General features: G+C 41.5%; 1 protein-coding gene across 1 annotated transcript in view; it reads left to right on the top strand.

Annotated features, from left to right (window-relative positions):
• Window positions 1-23,542, top strand: part of MAN2A1 (mannosidase alpha class 2A member 1) — a 159,637-nt gene that overhangs the window by 26,604 nt on the left and 109,491 nt on the right. The window contains exons 3-4 of the mRNA XM_025992803.2: window positions 929-1,073; window positions 15,127-15,298. Of these exons, the coding sequence (XP_025848588.1) occupies window positions 929-1,073; window positions 15,127-15,298 (317 nt within the window). The remainder of the gene's footprint in view (window positions 1-928; window positions 1,074-15,126; window positions 15,299-23,542) is intronic.

Raw genomic sequence — 23,542 nt, 5'->3', positions numbered from 1 at the left:
GTTTTATTTATTAAAGTCATAAATTCGAAGTGAGAGATAATGTTGTTGCCTTAAAAGACTTTGTATTCACTTTTTACATAATTTACTCCATATCTTTAAATTTTTTTGTAACCTGCTTATATATTAGGATATAATTTTTATGTAATTTAAATTTTACCCAATGTTCTTTGTCACATTCAGTATCACAGAATATGAAAACTACAAGTTTTTAGGTTTGGTGTTTTCTTTTTTGTCGTTGTTTTTGGCAATATTTTTTCCTTTGCGTCCAAATAGATTATTACCTATTACACTATTCCAGTATAGTCATACTGGAAATTTAGACAACATGTGAACATTTAAAAATTTCCATTTTATGTGAGTATGCCTCATTGACTCTGTTGTAGTTTTATTTTTAGAATGAAAAAAGGTAAACATAACATATGCTAAAGGAAGGAATAGCTGTAGATGCATTTCCCTTCAGCTACAGTTTTTAAAATACATGCGATTAATTGTAAAATAAAGACTACTGATGTTAAAAAAAATTATCACTGTTGTATGAAAAAATACTTGGTCATAATCACATTTCATCAAAAAATTTTCGTCATTTCGGTCCTACCAATTTCCACTTATATCAGAAGTGTAAAGCAAGGCAAGAAAGAATTGAATGAAATTATTTTTCATTAGAAGCAGATGGGGGAGGGGATTATTGGTCACGACAGTTAAGTAACGCAGTAGCATTTTAAGAATTTGAACGGTAATTAAATGTTTTCTGCCTTAAACTATTCAATTAATGTCTACAGAAATAATTTTATCTATTAAGATACATACACAGTACGAGAATGAGTAGCTTTGGGCAAGTATTGCCCAACATTAAGCTCAAATTAAAAATGGTAATAACACGGTTAAACTTACTCTTTTTTCTCCTTTATTTTGTCCTTTATATTTCTAGATGTTGGATGTTTACAGTCTAATTCCTTTCGACAATCCAGATGGTGGAGTTTGGAAACAAGGATTTGACATTAGCTATTTATTTAATGAATGGGACGCTAAGCCCCTTCAAGTCTTTGTGGTGCCTCATTCCCATAATGACCCAGGTAAAATTTGCACTTCAAAAAAAAAATACAGGTTATTAAGCCCCTGTAGGCACAGAGTATTTTAATGAGAATCTAGTAGAGCAGATTTCTCAGATTTTTGAGACCTCCTTTGCTGACTTGTCACAGTAACATATTCCTTTTATATGTCATTGTATCTTGAGTTTTAATTTTATCAATTTAGGTGGCACTCATGGGCGGTACTTGTGCCGTTTAAAATAGTGATAAACACAAGAAGGTCCTAGTTTGGGGCTGAAGAGTGACCCTGACTTAAGGTGCTGACTGTTCACTGTAGTTACTTCTGGTAAAAAATACTATGTGGGAGAATTATTTTGTGTTCATAAACTCTTCACTAAAAAATGTAAAATTCTCGTGGGAACGTTTGAATCTTTAAAACGGAGAAGCGCTGTAAAGAGGTTAAAGAGCCTTGGTCAGGCCGCTCGGAGTTTGGAGTCCCAACCCTGTCAGTGTGAGACGACTTCAGGGAAGTTACTGAAGGTGGAAGTAAGTGTTTTTCCAGGTAGGAAGAGTTAGGATAGTGTCTCCTTCATAGCGTGACACATAAAGATGTGATGCATGGCCCCAGAGTAACTGCTATCATTATCATTATTGTTATTATCTCATATGACAACTTTTGTTATTTATTGGGGCTCGGGAATTTTTTCCCCAAGGTAAGGGAAAATTGCTAAAATTCCAATGGGAAATATTTATAGATTTGTTAGTGTGAGTTCATTGGGACAGAGTAAATACTTCTTGAATCCTGCCACAGGAGTTTTAGGACAATGTACTTCCAAAGACTTCTTTTGAGGACATATTTACACTTCTCTGTTTTTCTCAATTTCTCCATTTCATCATTACTATCCAAGAGCCCACTATTCATCTAGTACTTTGAAGGTTTTTTTTTCTTTACTCCCTATATTCATGAATCTCTGACTTATATTCTTTCTCGCTGGTTTATTGGCATGTGTTCCTTTCTGTTTCTAAGACAGTAGGACTTGTTACTTTATGTTTGGACTTGTGATTTGGTGAAGTCGTGTGTGTGTGTATGAGTGTGCACACGTGTGTGCTGCTTTTGGGTGTGAGAGGTATTTGGACACAGCTTGGATGCTAAAATGTTTGAATTTCCATAGTATTTCAATAGTACACACAGAGATATGAAATATATGAAATCAGTGTTATTCTGGAAATTTATGATGAGCAGTTGTCACACCAGCTTCTGACTTGGTTTCTGTGTCTTCTTTTCCTACAAACACCTGTCAGTCTTATTAACTTTACCTCTTAAATGTTTTTGCATCATCGTCCTCCTTAATCTTAGCCTGTCCCTTCAAATCCAAACTCTGGGGGCGCCTGGGTGGCTCAGTCGGTTAAGCGTCTGCCTTCAACTCAGGTCATGATTTTAGGGTCCTCGGATCCAGCCCCACGGCAGCGTTGGAGTCCCTGCTCAGCGGGGAGCCTGTTTCTCCCTCTGCCTCTGCCCCCCTGGCTCGTGTGCTCTCTCTCTCTCTCTCTCTCTCTGACTCTGTCTCCCTCTCAAATAAATAAATTAAATCTTAAAAATGAAAACAAAAGGACTCTGATGGTTAGGCATCATGGAAGGGCTGCAGGGCTCTGGGGCCAGGCGGAATGAGGCAGGCATCCTGGCTCTGCTGTATCCCGGTCCCCTAGTCTTTTGGGAACATCTGTGTGTCCGTAAAATGCAGATGGTATGGGTGGAGTAGCATCTTAAAGCAGGAGTTAGTTATCAAGTAAATACAAAAGGTGATGAAAACCATATCTAATTACAGTTCCTTTTGCCATTTCTGTACTTGTAGCTGGATTAAGAAGCACGTTTGCATTTAGGGTCTGTGTCCTGGAAAGCACGTCGGTTTACCTGTAGACTGACGGGGAGGTGAGGTGCTCACACTTCACACATGGGATCCAAGCTTGCCTGTGGGACTACAGGTGACTTTCTGTAAATCTCATGGACTCTGAAATACTCCCTTATAGAGTGAAATAGCAGCAGAGCCCTGTGGTGTGTAAACTGTCCTCCCCGCTCTTTGCCGACCATCTGCAACTGAACAAGTTCACTTCTCGTCCCGTAGTTGGGGGTGAGATGTGATTCAAGGACATCAGATTCCGTATAGGTTTGTAAATGCACCTTGCAGTGTGCCTTGCAAGTCCTCGTGTGACCCCATTTCTCCTCCTTTTTAGAATTTTTAAAGACTTAACTATCTTTTCCCCTTTCTGCCATCCTCAACTTCCACCCGTCTCATTTCTTGTAATTCTCTAACACGTGCACTTACTTGTAATAATAAAGTATGTAGTTCACCGGGCAGTGTGGCAGGTGTTTTGTAAACATCTTGGAAGTTTAGTGCCACTCTTCGGTGTCGCCAGCGTGTCACACTTACGGGAGCAGTGAGTGGCACCACAGTAATTCTGTTAGTTTACCTGCCCCTCCCACCGGAGTAGAGTTGACGGATAGAGAACGAGTGCCTCCTCTCCCAGCCTGTGCTCGTTGCCCAGCCCGACACTTGGCATCTAATAATCGCTAAATACAGGTGAGGTCTTCTCCACCTGTCCCTGTGCCCCCTTGCAGCTTCCTGAACTCTGCGCACTGGCCCAAGCTTGCACGTAGGCAGAGATGTAAACGTCTACGGCACTTTTACTTCATCTCCTTGCTGGAGGGTAAGCTCAGTGAGGGCTCAGACTTTGTCTCAGAACCACCAGGTTGCTAATGCCCAGAATAGTGAGCGCTGCATTCAATCTAGCTATTCAGTAGATAAGCTACTGAACCAGGCAATGTGACTCTGCAGACTCAGATGAAACATTCCACCCTGACATAGGCTTTTCTCTAGTTTCCCTCCCCATCTCTTCCTTCATCTTACTCCTGTTCTCTGAAAAAAACTTTTTTTTAAAGATTTTATTTATTTATTCATGATAGAGAGAGGCAGAGACACAGGCAGAGGGAGAAGCAAGCTCCATGTTGGGAGCCCGACGCGGGACTCGATTCCGGGACTCCAGGATTGTGCCCTGGGCCAAAGGCAGGCGCTAAATTTCTGAGCCACCCAGGGATCCCCCCTGAATAAACATTTCTTTAAAAGATTTTATTTATTGGAGATAGAGAGATAGTGACAGAGATAGCAAGAGAGAGCACAGAGAGGAGAGGGAGAAGCAGACTCCCTGCTGAGCAGGGAGCCCGATGCGGGATGTGGGACTCCATCCCAGGATCCTGGGATCATGACCGGAGCAGAAGGCAGATGCTCAACCACTGAGCCACTCATTCCCTGAAAAAAACCCTTAAAAGGTGCCTTGTAATTTTAAATACAAGCAACAGATGATATTAAACTCTTCAGGGGCAGGGATTGCCTCCCTGTGCCTTTTAGATTTTGTGTGTTTGCCTTAGGGGTTCCCGCTGCTGTTAGCCTTGTTCTGCCGGGAGATAGCCCTAATACCTGGTCCTGATTGCAATAGATGGATCTATCTGTTGGTGTCTTAGCAACCACCCTCCAACCTTTTTGTCTTAGTAAAGGATGTTAATGACCCTTACCCTCCTGCCCTCCTCCACTTGAGGAAAAAAATAATGGTCAGACGCAGACCTTTTAAAACCAAAGCCATTTTTGATAATCCAGCAAAATGCTAGAGGACCAAACCCTCTGACTTTTCTTAATAATTTTCACCGCTCCTCAACAAAAGTGGAGTTTAGGTAAACTAAATTATCCTGTGAAAAGCTGAATCGTTCGGATCATGAAGAACCACACTCTCAGTGGAGGAAAAGAGAGAAGTGTGCGCGCAGACATTCCAAGTCAAAATGTGACTCCGTAATGGGAAATCTTTGTATAATACTCCTAAATGATGTGCGGTTAGGCGATTTACTTTCTAAATTAGGTTTATAGAGATTTGTTTGCATTTTCTGCAGCGACAATTTAAAACAAACTTCAGCTCCATGATTTGTCTCATCGGTGGAGTTTTGTCTGCTGGGGATAGGGGTATTTGAAAAAAACTTAATAGGTTCCTATAGTGGGTCCCCTAACTTTAAGAGTTATGTCTCTGAGTTTTTATATATGTGGGTGTTTTTCTTTTTTGATCGGGTTCCGATATCTCACAAGACAGATAAATTTCAATTTATGTTTGTGTTTTAATTCCTAATTATGTCTTCCAGTACATGAGGACACATAACAGTTGTCATACAATATTTTATGTGGTTTACACGAGTTAAAACAAAATTGGAAAGGAATTGTTAAGTAAATGCTGATAACTTTGTACTGTTACGCTTTTGAAAAGTTTGAATCATAGACCATGAAATTAAATGTTAGTTGATTGATACATGTTCATGTTATATTTAATAAGCTGATTAAAACACAATTACAGCACCTTTGTATCTACAATCTTAATTCTTTGCTTCCCACGTACTTAAACTGCTGAAATATTTAGTTAATTTTCCTTCAAAGAAACCACAGTGTGTAGAGAGCAGATAAGGTATACTAAATGGAAAGTTGGACAGCATATTGTTAGTTCAGCAATTTGTAAAATGAACATTAGAAAATAATCCCCCATGTGGTATGACTCCAAATAAGAGAGAGACCTAGGCACAAGAGCCACAGTGGAAAATCATTGTATTTTGTGCATTTGCAGTTCTTTTTTTTTTTTTATATAGTTCTTTTACAGAGTTTTTATTTATTCACGAGTAGGATTTCTTTTTTTTTTTTTTTTTTTTTGAGGGGAAGAATTTTGTATTTAGCATTATATTTTAATTTGTAATGAGTTTATATGTCTTTAATCTTTTTTTTTTAATTTTTTTTTCTGAATCCTTAATCTTTTTTTTTAAAAGATTTGAGAGCGAGAGAGAGAAGTGTGAACAAGGGAGAGAGAATCCAAGCAGACTCCCTGCTGAGTGCAGAGCCTGAAGGACCCTGAGATCATGACCTGAGCCCAAATCAAGAGTCACACTGAACTGTCTGAGCCACCCAGGCACCCATGTGTGCCCTTATTCTTAAAGAGTGGAAGAAAAAAAACCCCAAAATGTGAAGAAATGACAGTGACATGTTATTTGAAAGGTTTCTTCTTCTCGTCGTTGTTCAGCACAGTCAGAGGAGGGTTTTGGTCAGCCGGGTCGGGTAATGGCCAGGGGGGTGGAAGCCGGGGAGGCTTGGACTCCAGCTGCCAGAGGAGCCTGCTGAGTGGCAGGAGATGGGCCGCAGAGGGGAGGTTTGTTTGCAGGCACAGTTCCGGGAGGACTTTGTTCTGTTTAGTGATCCAGGGATACAGTGAGTTCTTTGGTTTTGGCCACCGTGATGGGAAATTTGAGTTTCTGGAGCCAAGAGAAAATGAGGAAGAAGGGAATCGGGGACTAGTAGTCGTTGCCTGTCTTGTGTTGGGGGAGTGTCGAGTGTGTGTGGCTTCGTGTAATCCATTCTGCACCCCACAAAACTGGCAAATCAGACCCCTCTTACCAGGTGAGGACAGGGAGGCTAAGGTAGGGATACTCGTTTTTTCAAGATCTATCAGTGATAAATTGGCACAAGGTGGCAAATTAAAGCTCAGATTTACCTCGTTCATTCTAAGGTCTCTGTTCTTTCTATTTACCGTGCTGCTTTGAGATACTTAATTTAGTTCAGAGGATTTTCTTCTTTATGGGCATTAACTACTTCAGCGCATTTATCTGAACCGTGAGTTGTTAATAAAATTGCCACATTTTTAAAAAGATTTTATTATTTTAGAGAGAGCAGGGGGAGAGAGAGAAAGAGAGAGAGAAGCCCCAAGCAGACTCCCTGCTGAGCATGGTTTCCGCATATGCGGCTTGATCTCATGACCCTGAGATCATGACCTGAGCCAAAACCCAAGAGTCAGATGCTGAACCCATTGAGCCACCAGGCACCCCTTGGGTTGCCAGATTTAACTTAAAAAAAAAAAAAAAAAAGGAAAGCTTACATTTCCAGTAAATGAATTTTTTTTTTTTTTTTAGTATATATGTGTTCCGAATAACTTAATGGGACACGCTTACAGTTAAGCATTTATTCATTACTTATCTGAAATTCAAATTTAACTTGGCACCCTGTATTTTTTCTGGCAAACTTAATTACGAAAAGGATGGCATTAAGAGTTAAGTGTTTACATGGCTCTTTAGAATTATCTTTTTCAGAGATCTCTAGAATTGGTATTTTGAGGTTCCTTTTCAGAAGGAAAAGTCTGATTATTGCGGCTCTGACTGGGCTGCATTCCTTAGGAGCCCATATACCAAGTGGCCGCTGGAGACGTAGGGGATCTTCAGACCTGTCTCTGTTCTCCTATTTTGCGTTTCAAATCTGAGTGCTTCAGGGCTCACCAGAGTGCCAGTTATGCAAATACTTATTAGTGCTTATGGGAATTTACTAGGTTTCAGGCACTATTCTATACCTGTATCAACTCCATTACTGCTCTCAGCAACTTTATGACAAAAAGTCCTGTTATTACCCTCATTTCACAGATGAGAAAACCGAGGCAGAAGAGAGCCCAAGTCCTATGTTTGCGGCAGGGCTGGGCTTGAATCCAAGCTGTCCAGCTCTGGAATCAGGGCCTGTGACCCTTAATTAATACTATCTCTTGAAGGTGATTCTTCGAAAACCACAGGCAGAGCTTCTATTGGAAGAAGGTCTTTTTAAGTGTTTCCGGGTCAGGCGTCATCTACTTTAATATTATTAATCATGTAAAACATTTTATTAACTATCTTGCAACAGTAGACCCCTCACCGCACCATTTCCCATCCTTTCTTTCCTCCTGGCCTGTGCTCATTGAAACGGGTGTCCCGGTCCTTAAATACTACGTTAGTACACGAGCTAGTGAGTGGTTCTCCTCATTGCTACATATTTTACAATTAGCAAGTCATGTAGAAGCAGTATTTCCCAGCTTTTAAATGGTTTCTTTGAGAAACTTTGATAATTTGCCCAGCGTTTGCTGGATGGTAAGGCTAAACAGCCTCCTATCCTAAGAGTCACTCCTCGAAAGGAAGTCACTTTTTCCTTTTACTTCTGACCATGTCTCTCATACGATGGACCCTTTCCATTTTCATTTCAAATCACTAAACTCTGTTTGGGGAAGACTTCGTAGGCCTGAAGGGTCCTACTCCGTGTGAACTGACGCTCCTGGGTAGAGTCCTTAACAAGGCAGGGAAGTAACTGTAGCCCAGATTTAGAAATTATTGTGGAGGTTGATCTCACAATCGCAGGTGTCAGATATCGAGGTACACAGGTCTTTTAAAGGGCATTTAGAAAAGCAGCATAGTAAGGGGTCACAATTGGACATTATCCGTATACAGCTGCAGGATGAACAAAACCCCAGCTGTCCTGACAGTCGTGCTGATGGCTCCCGTGGTGTGGGATAGAATTTCCAGTGACAGCATCTTACATGGGTTCAAAAAGTGCTGTATCTCAAACAACTTAGTGGAAGTGAAGCTGATATGCTTTGAACACTATTAGATGACACTGAATCACCTGGAAAAAAGGTGAGGTTATTCCGGAAACCTAAGTTCAGAAGCATTTATAGGATTCAGCAGGTTTTATAGGTTTCCAAAGTCTCGTAGATCTTTGGGAAACCCCAACCCCATCTTTGACTTTCTCTCTGTCCTCTCTCTTGGAAGCTTTCGTCAGTTAGCATATTCTCTTCATTTTGCCTCCTCGGGCCTCAAACTTTTTTTTTGGCAGACTTTTTTTTTTTTTTTTTTTTTTGCAGGGGCCTCCTTTCCTGTTTGTTTTCTACTTTATCATCTTCATCTCTCCTTTACAGAGCCCCCATATTTGAAAGCACAGATCAGGAGACCTTAACTTCTTAACTTCTTTCCTCCTAAATTTTCAGTAAGAATCAAGAATGGTTCAGAAGATTTTCAGGGATCTGACCCCCACTTCTATTCTTATTTCTCTCCGTACTCCTCCCATGTACCTGCCTCGCAAGCCTCGCCGGCTGCCTTTCTTTCACTCTCCCTGAAATGGACACAGACCTTCATGGCTTAGTGTCTTTTCCATATGTTCTTCCTTCTATTTGGGAACTACCACCTTTTTCTTCCATCCAGATGATGACTATTCTGAGAATCTCTCTCCTGTTCTCCTGGTGGGAACAGCGTATCGTTCATATTTTTCACCATAGAGTCCTTTAAATTTATTAGCTTTATTGCTTTGCCTTATTAGAGGCTTCGTTTGTGTTTGAAGAAATACACTGGAACAGGACGTTGATTAAGACTCTTTCACGGTTTATGCTTAACTTAAAATAGAAATGTTGAAATTAAAGTTAATTTGAGTTATGATAATACCAATTAAGATGGTATGTGATACCTTAAGTGTAAGACTGGGTATCGTAGTCAACTATGGAAGGATTTGAGAATTGATGGAAGAAACCTGTTGGCCATTTGTTGGCAGACAATAACTTAATTACTAAAATAAGCTTTCTTATTTTATGATTCCTGTTTGTATTTTTATTTATATTTTTAAAGATTTATTTATTTACTTATGATAGACATAGAGAGAGAGAGAGGCAGAGACACAGGAGGAGGGAGAAGCAGGCTCCATGCCGGGAACCCGACACGGGACTCGATCCCAGGTCTCCAGGATCATGCCCTGGGCCAAAGGCAGGCACTAAACCGCTGAGCCACCCAGGGATCCCCTGTATTTATTTTTAAATTTGAGGATATTATGTCAAAGCCGAAGTAACCTAAAGCTTAAGTTGTAGTTTTTATTTTTATTTATTTTATTTTTTTAAAGATTTTAATTATTTATTCATGATAGACACACACACACACACACACACACACACACAGAGGGACAGAGACACAGGAGGAGGGAGAAGCAGGCTCCATGCAGGGAGCCCAACGCGGGACTCAATCCCGGGTCTCCAGGAACGCCCCCTGCGCCAAAGGCAGGGGCTAAACCACTGAGCCACCCAGGGATCCCCTTAAGTTGTAGTTTTTAAATGTTTATTATCTGGCTGTAGTTATTTTTGATTCAAAATTTGTTATGTTTTCTTAACGGTACCTAGTTAACTGAGTAGAATAAATGTAGTCCCTCAAAAGTCATTATTATAGCAGTTAGAATCACAACAGTGTAGCAATGGTTTGAGGGGCATGCCTTGTTTGGGATATGTGTTTAAGTCATGTTAGGGCTGACAGAGCCATTTTATTTATTTTTAGTTTTTATTTTTTTGAAGATTTTATTTATTTATTCATGAGAGACACACAGAGAGGCAGAGACACAGGCAGAAGGAGAAGCAGGCTCCACGCAGGGAGCCTGACGCGGGACTCGATCCCAGATCCCCAGGATCACGCCCCGGGCCCAAGGAAGATGCCAAACCGCTGAGCCACCTGGGGATCCCCGACAGAGCCATTTTAAATAGAAAATAGAACCTTCAAAGAAATTGGTCAAAGATTATTAGGTTAGTATCAGAACAGTGAATGCATTAGAACTGATTAAGTGTGCTGTGTCTTTTCCTTTTGGTTTCCTTTCTAGTTGAATAAGTGTGTATCTATACTTCATATATCAACCCCCGCCCCCCGCCCCGGCCTTTTGGGCCATACATTTCACTCTTCTATCACATACTTAACTGAATTCTTGATGGTTTAGGCTTCATACCAGGTGCTGGATTCATGAGAATTGACTGCTTTGAAGTTCAGGTTGTAGGAATTGGGGCAGAAATACCTGGAGACTCTCAGAGCCTTGATTTAAACATTTAAAAGTTAAAAATCAAACTGATACATTGCTAAATAAAATAGGTCTTTCCCTCGTGCCTTGAGAAATAAGCACAGCTATCAGGAAGGCCATGTGTGGACTGAGACTGACCAGGCTCCAGTTCCCCACTGGAATGTGCTGGTGTGTGTGTGTGGAAGAGCCAGCCTGGGGCAGCCCAGCCCCCTTCCCCAGAAACGGCTCTGTCCTAAACCAGGAGGGGCTTTGCATACAGACACCCCAACATTCTTCCCACACCCCTGCAAACTGCAACCCCCTGCGCACTGCTCAGGCTGGGGAGGTCAGCACCTGCAGGCCGACTGCTCCATTGAGAGACCCATAGAGGGCCCCTGGCCGGCTCTAGACCCTGGCTTGGCGCTGTTGGAACACAGAGTTTTTGGACCCTGGGACTCAGAAGGGCAGGGCAGGCTCTGGGTGGGCAGGGTCTTTGCTTTGTGCATTTCTTGTCTGGAAATAATTGGTCAGAGGAAGACTGGGAAGATCGCTCGAGTGTGCAGGGCTCAGGATGGGACCCCCTTGCCCAGGTCCTTAACTGGGGCTCTGTGTACCCTTGAACCAAGTTAAACTAGGTGCTCCTTGAGAGGATCAGACCACCACAAAGTCTTTAGACCTTGAAACTAGACCAAGAGTCAAATTTTTAAAAAAATGGTGTTTTGTCAGTGAACAGTTACGAGGTGCTCAGTTGTTCACACACATTAAAAATAAGCAGGAGAGTTTTCAACTTCACCGTGCTTTATATTTTAGAACTTAACATTTTTTTTTTTGCAATGAAAGCAATAGCAGATTTGGAGTTACGCCCGCCCTCTAGAAATTCTGATTAAAGAATTCTTGGTTTGATATATTTCCCCCACTTACTTATAAACGGTGAAACCCAGATTTAAAATGCTGTCTCACAGGTTAGAGTGTTGTGAGCGGGGAAACAAGAGTAAGTGGGAAGGTATTCTGTGCACTATGCTAGCCCTGGTTCAATTTCCAAGTGTATTCAAGGGAAAGAAAAAGGCTGTGAATTGACCGCGTAAGTAAATCAGTTTGCAACTCAATGTCCTAAGATGATTAAATCCAGAGGTAGGGATATAATTTTATGTCGCAAAAATTCATCCCATACAACTCTTCATAAAATACTATCTTTCCGATTGGTCTCATGTTAATATACAATTGTAGTTTTACAGTAATTGAGGAAAAGAAAGAGCCAATTCGGTGTAAAAGGGAATACTTGATTACTCTATTGTATAAGAGCAATAAAAGCTAATTTACTGTTATATTACTCAATATTGAAAACTGCAAGAGGCTATCTTTTAGTTCATTCTTCATTAATTGTGCTATATTGTAGTGATATTAGTATCTATTATAGATGAGTTTTATGGAAGGCTTTTAGGTTGACATCTCTGAGCACGTATTTTGGCTCACGTAAATATCTTGGACATATTTTCTGCATGATTGTTGAAGGCAAAGTGGATTCATCAGTCACTGCGACTTCTTTATGAAACTCCTGTGATAAACTATTCTTTGAAAGAGTCTTAGCCAATAACAAATTACAACTGATGAAAACAAGTAGTTGTATTTGAAAAAAAGAAGAAAAAAGAACCTTTTTCCTTAGTCATCTTCATAAGAGGATTTCTTCAAAATTTGCTTTCTATGCTAGACTACTAGAGTTTATTATTAAATTAATTTTGGAGTCATTCCATGGTTCATAGTTCTTTTCTCTTACTGAGTTAACAGCCAAATAATGAGGGGCTTAGTGTTGACCTTTGTTAAAATTTAGGTAAATGTTACATGTGATATCTTGAAGACAAGTAATTGTCATGGAGCCATTTCAAGAATGTACGTGGTCCTTGCTGCACGTATATGACAATAGCGTGGTACAGAAGTGGGTGTTACTTACATCTATTTGATTTTTAGCTTAGTCTTGCAATATGGAGGTAGATATATATTCAATTAGATATTATGATGGTACTTGGTAAAATAAATTCTCCCCACATTGCAATCTTTATTTTTCAGATAGAAACAATGCCAATTTTTTTCTAGGGCTCTATTAGTTTGCTAGGGCTGCCGTACCCAAGTGCTACAGACAAGATGGCTTAAGCAGCAGAAATTTATTTCCCTACGTTTCTGGATACTGGAAGTCCAAAATCAAGGTGTCAGCCGTGGTGGTTTCTCCTGAAGGCCTCTCCTCTTGGCGTGCACAGAGCCATTTTCCCCCTCTGTCTTCACGTGGTTTCCCTCTGTGTGTGTCTGTGTCCTAATTGCTGCTCCTTGTAAGGACATGCTGGGTTAGGGCCCATCCTCTTGACCTAGGTAGACCATGATCACCTCTTGAAAGACCCTGTCTCCAGATAGAGTCACATTCTGAAGTACCGAGGTTTAGGATTTCAACAGGGGAATTTTGAGGGGACACGGTTTGGCCCGTAACAGGGGCATAGAATGAATTCTCTGCAAATCAAAATTTTGGGTTACCAACGCGTTTGAGATGTAGAATAGTTTATTTGAATGTTTTTAATAAATGTGTACTTTTCAAAATTTACATGTTAGAAATATATTTTATTTCCTCTTTTACATGCTTTGATTGTAGAGATGGGGAAGGGGTAATTAAAGACTGATGAAGATGATAATGCTAATAATAGCAACTAATATTTATCAAGTGCTATGTTCTATCCTGGACTCAGATCTGAGTGTTTGAGCTAGATATATATATTTATATATATATATAGATCTGAGTGCTTTATATATATATATATATATATATATATATATATATTTTTTTTTTTTTTTTTTGTCTTGGATGTTGTCATGGTAAGCAGTGGGTTAGAACATTCCCATTTAGGGATAGGTTAGATTTCTTTGATTGTCCCTGGGAATCATGATGTGGATCTTAGCTTCGTGCTCTGGGACAGGAGACCAGGTTTGTATCTTTGCCAGGCAAGATGGGACTCTTTCCAAACTATTTTGTGAGGTATCTTTGAATTTTCTGTAGGTACAGGCTTTTTATTAAACATGGAAAAGTTGAATTATCCACATAGCATTCTGAAAAGTACCTTAAAAATGCCCCAGATCAAGAAGGTCCTGTAAATAATATTTTACACTGCATTCGTGTTTGGCTTCTAGCTTCATACCAGTCACTTTGTACATGCTCACTCAATAACTGTAGAATGAATGGATTTTAGTTAAAGTAAAAGGGAGAAATACAGCCAGAGAGGCAGTGCCCTTTTTCAGAAGCTCATATTTACATTGTTAGAATAGTTGTATCGTCTTCTCTGTCCTAGACCATTTTAATTTTTTTTCCCAGCCAGTATGGTGTACTTGCAATATTAATTTAGTTATAGACAAAAGAACTAATCAGTTGATCCTTTAATGTTTCAGCCTTCCTGCAGGTTTGGGGTTTGGAAAAAATAGAGCAGTAGTTTAGCCTGGATATATAGAATCTCCTATTTCTATAGGATTTCCTAGATAAGAGGTTGTTCTCTGGAGGATCCACTTGGCCGGTAGATAGATAACTGGGTATGTTCCTACCTCGGCCACTTTTCATGTTGCTTTAATGTTCTGATGGATAGGGCTATGCTTGGACCTGTGGGTCTTGTTAAAAATGTCCCTTTATACTCATACTGCAAATATCTTTAAATAAAGATATTCGAAAAGAAGTAGGAAAAGTCAGAGAACTAAGTCCTCAATATCTACAATTTTCTTTTGAAAAAAGACTTGACACACATGTATACACTTATGTTTGATTAGCATCAGTTTGTGCTTCCAAAAAATGGAATAATTTACAGCCGTTGGAAACTAATGCCTGTTCTTGGCTGAATTCTGTTTCTCTGTATTCATAATAGTGCTGTTAATTACCTTATTGCTTTGCTGTTGGCTTTTAGATATAGTTTATACTTGTGATTTTCTCTTTCTTAATTTAACTTACTAAAATGGGTAGGGAATTTCAGATGTTGTATGAAAGGATACAGTTTTGATTCCACATTATGCAAATACTACTGCCAACTTGTTAACACTGCTCAGATTTTTAGAATCAAAGCAAATTTCTTAAATAACAGATAAATAATAAACAACTGAAAGAGATACTATCATTATTAAGCATAAATAAATATATTTTGTCCTCAGGTCATTTTTCTCTTTTTTTATTCTTATTTCTCTCTGAATTTGTGCAGTTTTCAGAGTATTTTTTTTTTTGTCGTTTCAGAATTGGGGACTTTCTCAATTTCATGTCCATTGAAATGGAGTATCACTACTTGAAACATTTCTGAAATTTTAAAATATGTCTTCATATGAATGTAAACATCTAAGGGTATCCAAAGGTGATGCAATGGAATGTGACTAAGTTGAAATCAGATGTATGAATCAGACCTTTGTTGTGTATTTATGTCTTGATTTAGGTTGGTTGAAGACTTTTGATGACTACTTTAGAGAGATGACTCAGTATATTTTTAATAACATGGTCATCAAGCTGAAAGAAGACTCACGGAGAAAATTTATCTGGTCTGAGATTTCTTACCTTTCAAAGTGGTGGGATTCTATAGATAAGCCGAAGAAGGATGCTGTTAAAAGGTTTGTTGTAAAACTGTTTTTTTTTTTCCAATTTGGTAATATTAATAATTATACATTGAAACAAGTGTTGAATTTCTAGAGGGTAAAAATTCTTAGTCTTGTATCTGAAACTGAAAACATTTCTTCACATCCTTTTTTTCCTTGATTCTGGTTCATCTCTGAAAAAAGTGACTTGAACCTTTTCTATTGAAATCCTTATGTTTCAACTTTGTCCCAGAAATTGAATTACTAGGTCAAAGGGGCTTAATATTTTAAACGTTTTTTTGAAGCATATAATCAAAGTGACCCCTGGAAAGATTGTTTCAGAGTGTTCTTCTATCTTCCATATAGGATTGTACCAATGTCTCTGCCTAGTTGGCCACCCACGTGATTTTTTTTCCAAAACTTTGACCAATTTGGTGGTTGAACTATTTTAATTAGAATTTTTGATTACTGTTAATGTTGCATATTTTCTCATATATACAGGCAAAGTTTTTTGTGAATTGTTCGATGGTGTACTTTTTTCTTACCAGCCTGTAAGTTCATATATACATATGTCGACCCTTATTTTCTCTCAAGTTATTTTCTTAATTCTTAGTGTTTGGTATATAGACTTAACATTCTTTTAGGTAATCAGATACATTAATCTGTTTTCTTGATGCTTTACTGTCATATTTTCAAAGGTCTTTCCCAATCTAGAGATCAGATGAATAGTCCTTTTTTCCCCCCAGTTTATTTTTTTTTTATCATTCAGTTTTTAAAATCCTGAAACTTATCTTTATAATGTGGTATGATGGGAGGTTCTGTTCCCTGTGTCTCCCTCCCCTCCGCTCCTGGCAGCATAAGGATTATCTTAGCATGAACTGCTTTCTTTTATTTATTTAATATCACATATATAGCACTCACTGTTTTAGTGCCTGTTCTGAGCACTTCACAAATGATAACTGATAATCCTCGCAACAGTCCTGTGAAGTAGGTACAATGACTGTCCTCATTTTATAGATAAAGACACTGGTCGTCCAGGGTCACCCAGCTGGGATGCACCTGGCTGGTGTGCCATCCGCTGCAGCCTCTCCAGCCCACATGCTGTGCTCTGTGGCTTCCCTAAGATTTAAATTGTCCCCCCTCCCCTTTTTTTCCCCCCTACTGACTTGAAGTGCCGTCTTTATTGTATTTAAATATGCATTGATTTCTGGGTTTTCTGACCTCTTTCATGGACATTTCTGCTTGCCTATAATCGCTGTGGCTTTAAGATACGTTTCATTAGCTGACAGTTTAAATCTACCCTTGTCTTTCTTTACTGAAAAAAATCTTTAAATGAGTGACCACTTAATTTTCCCAAAGAGTTTTAGAATTAATCTGTTAAATTCTTCCTACCGCATCAAAAAAAGAAAAAAAAAAAGAAAAGGATTTTGATGGAAGTTGTCACAAACATTTAAAGATAATTTAGAATTGGCTTTCCATCATTATCTATCAGACCTTTGTTTTTCTTGACAGGGCACAGCATTCAAAAACTTTGCCAAAAAAAAAAAAAAACTTTGCTAGTGACACACACATGAGATGGGAACCTAATAAAGATGCAGGTAGAGTTTTACATATGTTAGATGGTTAAGAAATACATAGATGCTACAATAAAAGACCTGAAGTTTGCATGTAGAAGTGGGTGTCAGGAGTGGTAGAAAGTGGGTTATCCAAATCTGATAGGAAGTTGTTGAGCTCACGTGGAGGATGGTGAACATAGGCAGTGAACTGAGGTGGGTAGTAAACCTTGGAGGGCGTGTGTGTGTGTGTGTGTGTGTGTGTGTGTGTGTGTGTGTGTGTGTCCCTGGGTGGCTGGGTTCAGAGAGGCACAGCTTTCTGCCTTCTTCACTTATTCTTTCTCAAGGGCAAAATTTCACTTAAGCAGTACACAATTTGCTCCCTAATATAATCAATCCCTTTGGAACAAATTCCTGTTTTTGAAACAAGCATTTATAGCGGAAGTTGACTATACCTTTTTTTTTTTTTTTTTTTTTTTTTTTTTTGCCACTTTCTCCCCATTACCTTCCTTTTATTTTTAGGGATTTTATTATTTTTAAAAATCAGTCCTTCGGAGTTAATGCCTGATCTTTGCTGCGATTAGCTCATTCGTTCGGTCATTCTGTGGCTCCCTGGCTCCTGAGCATCCACAATGGGTCAAGGGCTACGAGGTTTGGGCACTCCTGGGCTGAGTATTTCTTTTTCTTTCTTTTCTTTTCTTTTCTTTTCTTTTCTTTTCTTTTCTTTTCTTTTCTTTTCTTTTCTTTTCTTTCTTTCTTTTCTTCTTTCTTTCTTTCTTTCTTTCTTTCTTTCTTTCTTTCTTTCTTTCTTTCTTTCTTTCTTTCTTTTTTATTTATTTATTCATGAGAGGCACAGAGAGAGAGAGAGAGAGGCAGAGACACAGGCAGAGGGAGAAGCAGGCTCCATGCAGGGAGCCCAATGCGGGACTCGATCCTGGGACCCCAGGATCAGGCCCTGGGCTGAAGGTGGCGCCTACTGCTGAGCCACCCGGGCTGCTCACCTGTTTTATTTTAAAAAGAGTCAATTTAGAGCAGTAGTTCACAGGGCTGGCCGCTGGAACCAGGCTACCCGATTTCCTCTACTAGCAACTCCCATCTACCTTGTGAACAAATTTATCTAGCCTCTCTGTGCCTCGTTTTCTTCATTTGTCAGGAGGGGATAATATTGGAACCTGTTTGACTGGGTTTTTATGAGGGTTGAATAAATGCAAATAAATGCTTAGCTCAGTGCCTGGCATACTTTTAAATCCTTAATAAATATTAAACGCTCTTGCTGTTTTAACTTTCATTTGTCACTTTGAGTATTTCTCTTGGACACTCTGTAGATTTTAGTTTCAAAGGGATCCTGGGAGTCTTCGTCTTTTAATAGAAAAATGTAACTATAAAATTTATGCTTTCTTAAAGTTTTTTAATGTATTGCTTCAGTGAGCATAACCTTCCCCCTCCCCCCCCCACTTCCCCTCTCAGATGTTTTTAGGAATTTTCAAATTTTATCCATAAAATTTTAAATTTTGACCAGGTATCTAGGTATGTGTATAACTTACTGTTAAATTTTCCACCTGTCAACTCAAACGGATCTTTAGCTTAATGTTTTCAGCTCTTATGACTTGCTGTTTTTATTTCCTTTGTTTGGGGATTAAATTTTCTGTTTTTTTTTTTTTTGTTTTTTAATTTTCTGGTTATTGAGTCTCTCTTTTGCACATGCACTTTTGGTTTCTTTGTTAAATTCACTATGTTTGGTAGATTTTTTCTTAAGGGTTCTTCCCTTCCATCCTACCCTGCACTCAGATTTAGTTCTCTGGGAAATGAAACGTGTTCTTTTCTGGCTTTGAATGCTTGGTTTTGACTTTTTGTTTGGGTTTTTTTTTTAACCCCTCAATTCCGCATTCTTTATGATGTACCCCTCAAGTCCAGGTACTTCTTTTTATTCATCCATGAACAATAGCATATGTACACCTGGGATTTGTCCCAAAACAGAGTGTAACTAGTCTTAATTCCTTCCTGTTCTGACTGGATGCTTGGTTTCCTCGTTGTGGGCCTTAATCCTGACTGGCCAGCCTCCATGCCACCTGATTTCCTCTTGGGAAGTGGCCTCCCACACGTCGTCGTACCTCTGTCCTCCTGCCTCAGGTCAGATAGGCCAGCTGTGAGCTGAGCTCCGCTAATCAATACATCCTTTCCAGTGTCCTGAGTCTTTAGAGAATGAAAGTGCGGGTGGACAGGGAGGGCAGGCGGCGGGTCCCCCCCGCAGAGCCCGGTGCGTTCATGGTTCTCTTCCTTTTCCGTGACTCGGGCCCTGTGATCCCTGTGGCGTGACCTCTCCTCTGGACATAGGCCTGGGTGCTGCGCGGGGAGTCTCCCAGGGCACTGCCCCTCCAGAGTCAGCGGGGGCTGTTTGCCAACAGTGAGGCTGCCGCTGGAGAGCTGGGTTCGCAGGGCAGGGATGGCGTGAGCACCAGAGCACCGGGGCCCCCGGCCGGAGGACGGTCCCAGGGAGGAGAGGGAACGGCCCAGGGGAGGGAGGAGCTGGGGCTCTGGGAAGACGGGGAGGCTAGTGAAGCGTTTGCTGTCTGCTGAGCAAGGCTCTCTGGTGACCTGGCCACCAGGTGAGAGCTCTGGCCTGCCTGAAGGTCTGCACCACCGAGTGGAGGGGAGACCAGCCGCCTGCAGAGGAGCCTGGCATTGCTGCTGTGATTCCTCCCCGCTACGCAGGAGGGAGCTGCCTCTGCAGCAGCAAGGCCCCGGGCCCAGAAGCTTCTCTGCAGGATGGGGCTCTCCCTCAGGTGGAACACAGAGACCATGATCAGGGTCCATCCAGGATTCGGCTTTGCCTCCATCCCGGCGCTCCCAGTTAGAGCCTGTTGCCCGGATCGCAGAGTCCTCTTCCTTGTGACTTGGGGCTCCCCGTTGCCCCTCTTGCAGGGCAGTGGCTGGTCCCTACGAGAGTCCTTTGAGTTTCATCTGCGCACACTGTCCGTGGGAGATGCCGTCGGTTTTACGGCACAAGGACAATCCCCTTCTTGCTCTAGCTTGGTGCGTGTTTCTCTCTCTCCTATTCTGTTGGCCACTTTACGTGGATCGAGCTGTGTGAAATCGATGGCCAATTTTTGACCATTTTTGATGTACAGAAATGCCAATTTCATCGGATTCCACTTAATATCAAGGATAGAGAATGGTAAGGTGTTGGGAGTGGGAATGCAAATTAGAATCTAACGCTCAATTCATGGCCTTAAATTTCTTTTGACAGACACTGTTTTGGCATTGGGACATATTCTGGAATCTAGGCCTCATCTTGATGATATCATTTTGTTTGAAGAGAATATGGTTTCTCTTTGTGCTTTTTTCAAAAAAAAAAATTTTTTTTTTAATTTATTTGATAGAGACAGAGCATGAGTGGTTGGAGGGATCAAGGGAGAGGGACAAGCAGATCCCGCTCAGCAAGGACCCCAACCTAGGACTTGATCCCAGGACCCCCAGATCATGACTTGAGCCAAAGTTAGAGGCTTAACCACCTGAGCCACCCAGATGCCCCAGAGAAAATAGTGTTTTATAGCAACATTAGGGCAAATGAGTTCTGTTTCTGGTCAAGCTTTGTCAGAATTTTCTCCCTTCTTGGCATAGTCATTCCTTTTTTTTTTTTTTTCTTCCCCACTTACTACATGTATCTGTGGAACTAGGGTAATAACTTTTTTTTTCCTCTACTTACTTAAACATGACATTCTTAGTATTCCTTGCCTAAATGTATGTTTTGGGGAAAGGTTAATAGATATATAGATGTGCTCTCATTATTTAAAAATTCTGAGCTTGTACTAAATGGTGTTACTGATAGAATTTTTTTTTTTTTTTTGACTGCTGGCATAATGCTTATGCGATGGCTTTTTTTTTCCTTTTTGAAGATGAATCTATGGATTATGTGTCTGTACCTAAATTTGCAAGCTAGCTATTGCAGAACAGGACCTGTTAATTCCAGCAGAGTTCCATGTTAGCTTTTATTGTCCCTGAAGAATACCAATTGATTGTGGGAACTTAACAGAAACATAACTCAAATGATCCCCATAATCTATTCTAGCAGTGACTTGTTTGATTCCTACCCCCTGTGGCAGCAGTATTCAGCTCTATCCGCTTTTAAAAAATGAGAATCTAGTTAACTAAAGGGAGATCCATGCAAACAGCATCTAGCTTTTTTATCCTCTTTTGTGACCAAAAGTAATTTAATCAGTTATAGTCGTGGCGCCTACTTGTAACACACATCCAGTGGATTTAAAAGAAAACTGCTTCCCATTAAATCGTCAGCACATTTTCCGTCTATGCTTGTTTTATTTTTGAAAATGACTGGGATGTTAACATTCTTTTTACTTGTTCGGCTTCATGTTTGAACAGTTTTCAGCTAAACGCAGTTAAATACTGCATGATGTTTATAATACATCAAAATGTGGATCCTTATTCAGAATCAGGCAGCTGAACCATTAGCCGTAGCATTTCCTTTGATTAATACCCGGCGTATTACACATTGATTCTTCCTCTTGGGGCTCTGAGACACTGAGGCAGTTTCTGTAGATCTGTAGAGACCGGTGCTCCGTGGAGAAGCCCGGCGAGGTGTTGGGACCTACAACAACTTGTGTGTTCCCCAGAGTGTTGACTGGCTTCTCCATGGGGACCTGGGGGTGTGAAATGAGGCTTCCCGTGTGTGCCAGGAGGAACAGGGTCCTCCGTGGATGGTTCTAGAAGTTACAGTTAACGGAGATACTTTATCTTCATCACATTGCTGAGTTTCATTGCTTTGCCAAGAATGCAATTTTTTTTTTTTTTTTTAAGGATTTACTTATTTATTTGAGAGAGGGAACACGGGCAGAGGAAGAGGTCGAAGCCAACTCCCTGCAAAGCAGGGAGCCCGACCCAGGGCTGGGTCATGGCCCGAGCTCCGGAGCAGACATAGGACCGGCTGGGTCACCCAGGCGCCCCCACAATGCAGAATCTTTAATATTTCTGTCATTCTCTTACATCTTCTTTCCTAGGTTTATATTTCAGTGAACCTTCTACCCTTTTATCTTAGCTCCCTGTTTGCTTATTGAAATCGGAGAAACATTGGAGGTGACCTTCCTAAAGACTACGAATCCAAAACCTATTGATGCACACTTCAGGTTCCACTCTAAAAATATGGCTTTAAAGTTCTCACGCAGGTTAATTCATTATACGTTTCATACAGGTCAGATGTTAGGGTATTGGACCGGAGGCTGCTGCAAAATTGCGCAGAGCAAGGAGGAGCTCCAGTGTGTCTGTGATGTTCAGGGAAAACTGCAGATTGGGATGGACTTTAGAGCCTAAAGATACAGAGCTTTGCATCAAAGGAATCAAAGCAATTCCCCGGTGTCGAAAGTAATTTGAGTTCTAATAGTTGAAGCAGGAGCGTGTGTGTATTTGGGGGCGTATGTGTCCTGTGCCCACGTGCTGCACGCCCAGTTCACTTGCAGGGATGCAGCTTCGCGTTCCTTCCACGCCACCCAACCCACGGAACTGTCTCCCCTGGATGTTCCCCAGCTCCCTTCAGGGCTTCCAGCAGCATCCACGGCCCTGCACGCCCCCCGCCTGCCGGGAGTTCTCTCCCTTGCGCCTCCTGGGACCCAGTGCTCCAGCTCCTGCTCTTCTCCCCGCCTCGCTGAGCCTCTGGCTGAGCCTGATTCTCCTCCACACTCCTCCCCTGCTCCCCTCCTCCTCCCCTCCTGCTCCCCCCCTGCTCCCCCCTGCTCCCCCCTGCTCTTCCCCTGCTCCATTCCTCCTCCTCCCCTGCTCCCTTCTTGCTCCTCTCCTGCTCCTCCCCTGCTCCCCTCCTCCTCCCCTGCTTCCCTCCTGTTCCTCCCCTTCTCCCTTCCTCCTCCTCCCCTGCTCCCTTCCTCCTCCTCCCCTGCTCCCTTCCTCCTCCTCCTCTGCTCCCTACCCGCTCCTCCCCTGCTCCCCTCCTGTTCCTCCCCTGCTCCCCCCCACTCCTCCCCTGTTCCCTTCTTCCTGCTCCTTCCCTGTTCCCTTTCTGCTCCTCCCCTGCTCCCCTCCTCCTCCTCCCCTGCTCTCTTCCTCCCGAGACCATTTTCCTGCTGGGGTCACGGGCCTTGCTTCTCCTCCTCCCCTTTGGCCTCCCCCTCACGGCTGCCTCCCATCAGGGCCCAAAGACACAGGCTCCTGTGTCACTGGGCTTGCCACGCTGTCGCCCTGAGCCCTGCCTGCTTGTCCTGGTCCCCGATGCCCCCCCCCCCCCCCCCCCCCCCCACTGCCGAGCCACATGGGTGGCCTCCAACACATGCTGTTTCATGTTCAGGAATTTGCCAGTGAGTTGAGCTTAGAGGTTTTTTTTTTTTTTTTTTTTTTTTCCCTTTTGTGCACTGGGTAATCTCAGCCTTATTTTTCAAGACTCTGCTGAACTGTTACCTTATTTCCAAAGCCTTCCGTTATTTATCATTCATTCTACAGGGGTTCACTGTGCTCGCAGCCTGGGATACAGGAGGTGAGTAAGCCACCCCTGACCCCAGTCTTCAAGGCCGAGCAGGGAAGATGTGGGGGTAACCATAGTATCACAATAAAGCGTTCCCTATTAACAGAAGCAAGAAAGGGGGCTTGGAAGGTGTCCTGACGCAGGAGGAGGAATGGATTCAGGCTGAAGCCTGAAGGGGGATTGGAATTAGCCAGTTATGGGGCGCGGATTCCAGGTTATGAGAGGAGAGTTGTGATCGTGGGC

This window comes from Vulpes vulpes, chromosome 14 (assembly GCF_048418805.1).
Source record: "Vulpes vulpes isolate BD-2025 chromosome 14, VulVul3, whole genome shotgun sequence".
NCBI lineage: Eukaryota > Metazoa > Chordata > Mammalia > Carnivora > Canidae > Vulpes > Vulpes vulpes.
Note: the sequence above shows the minus strand (reverse complement) of the source record. Positions and strands in the feature narration are given on the sequence as shown.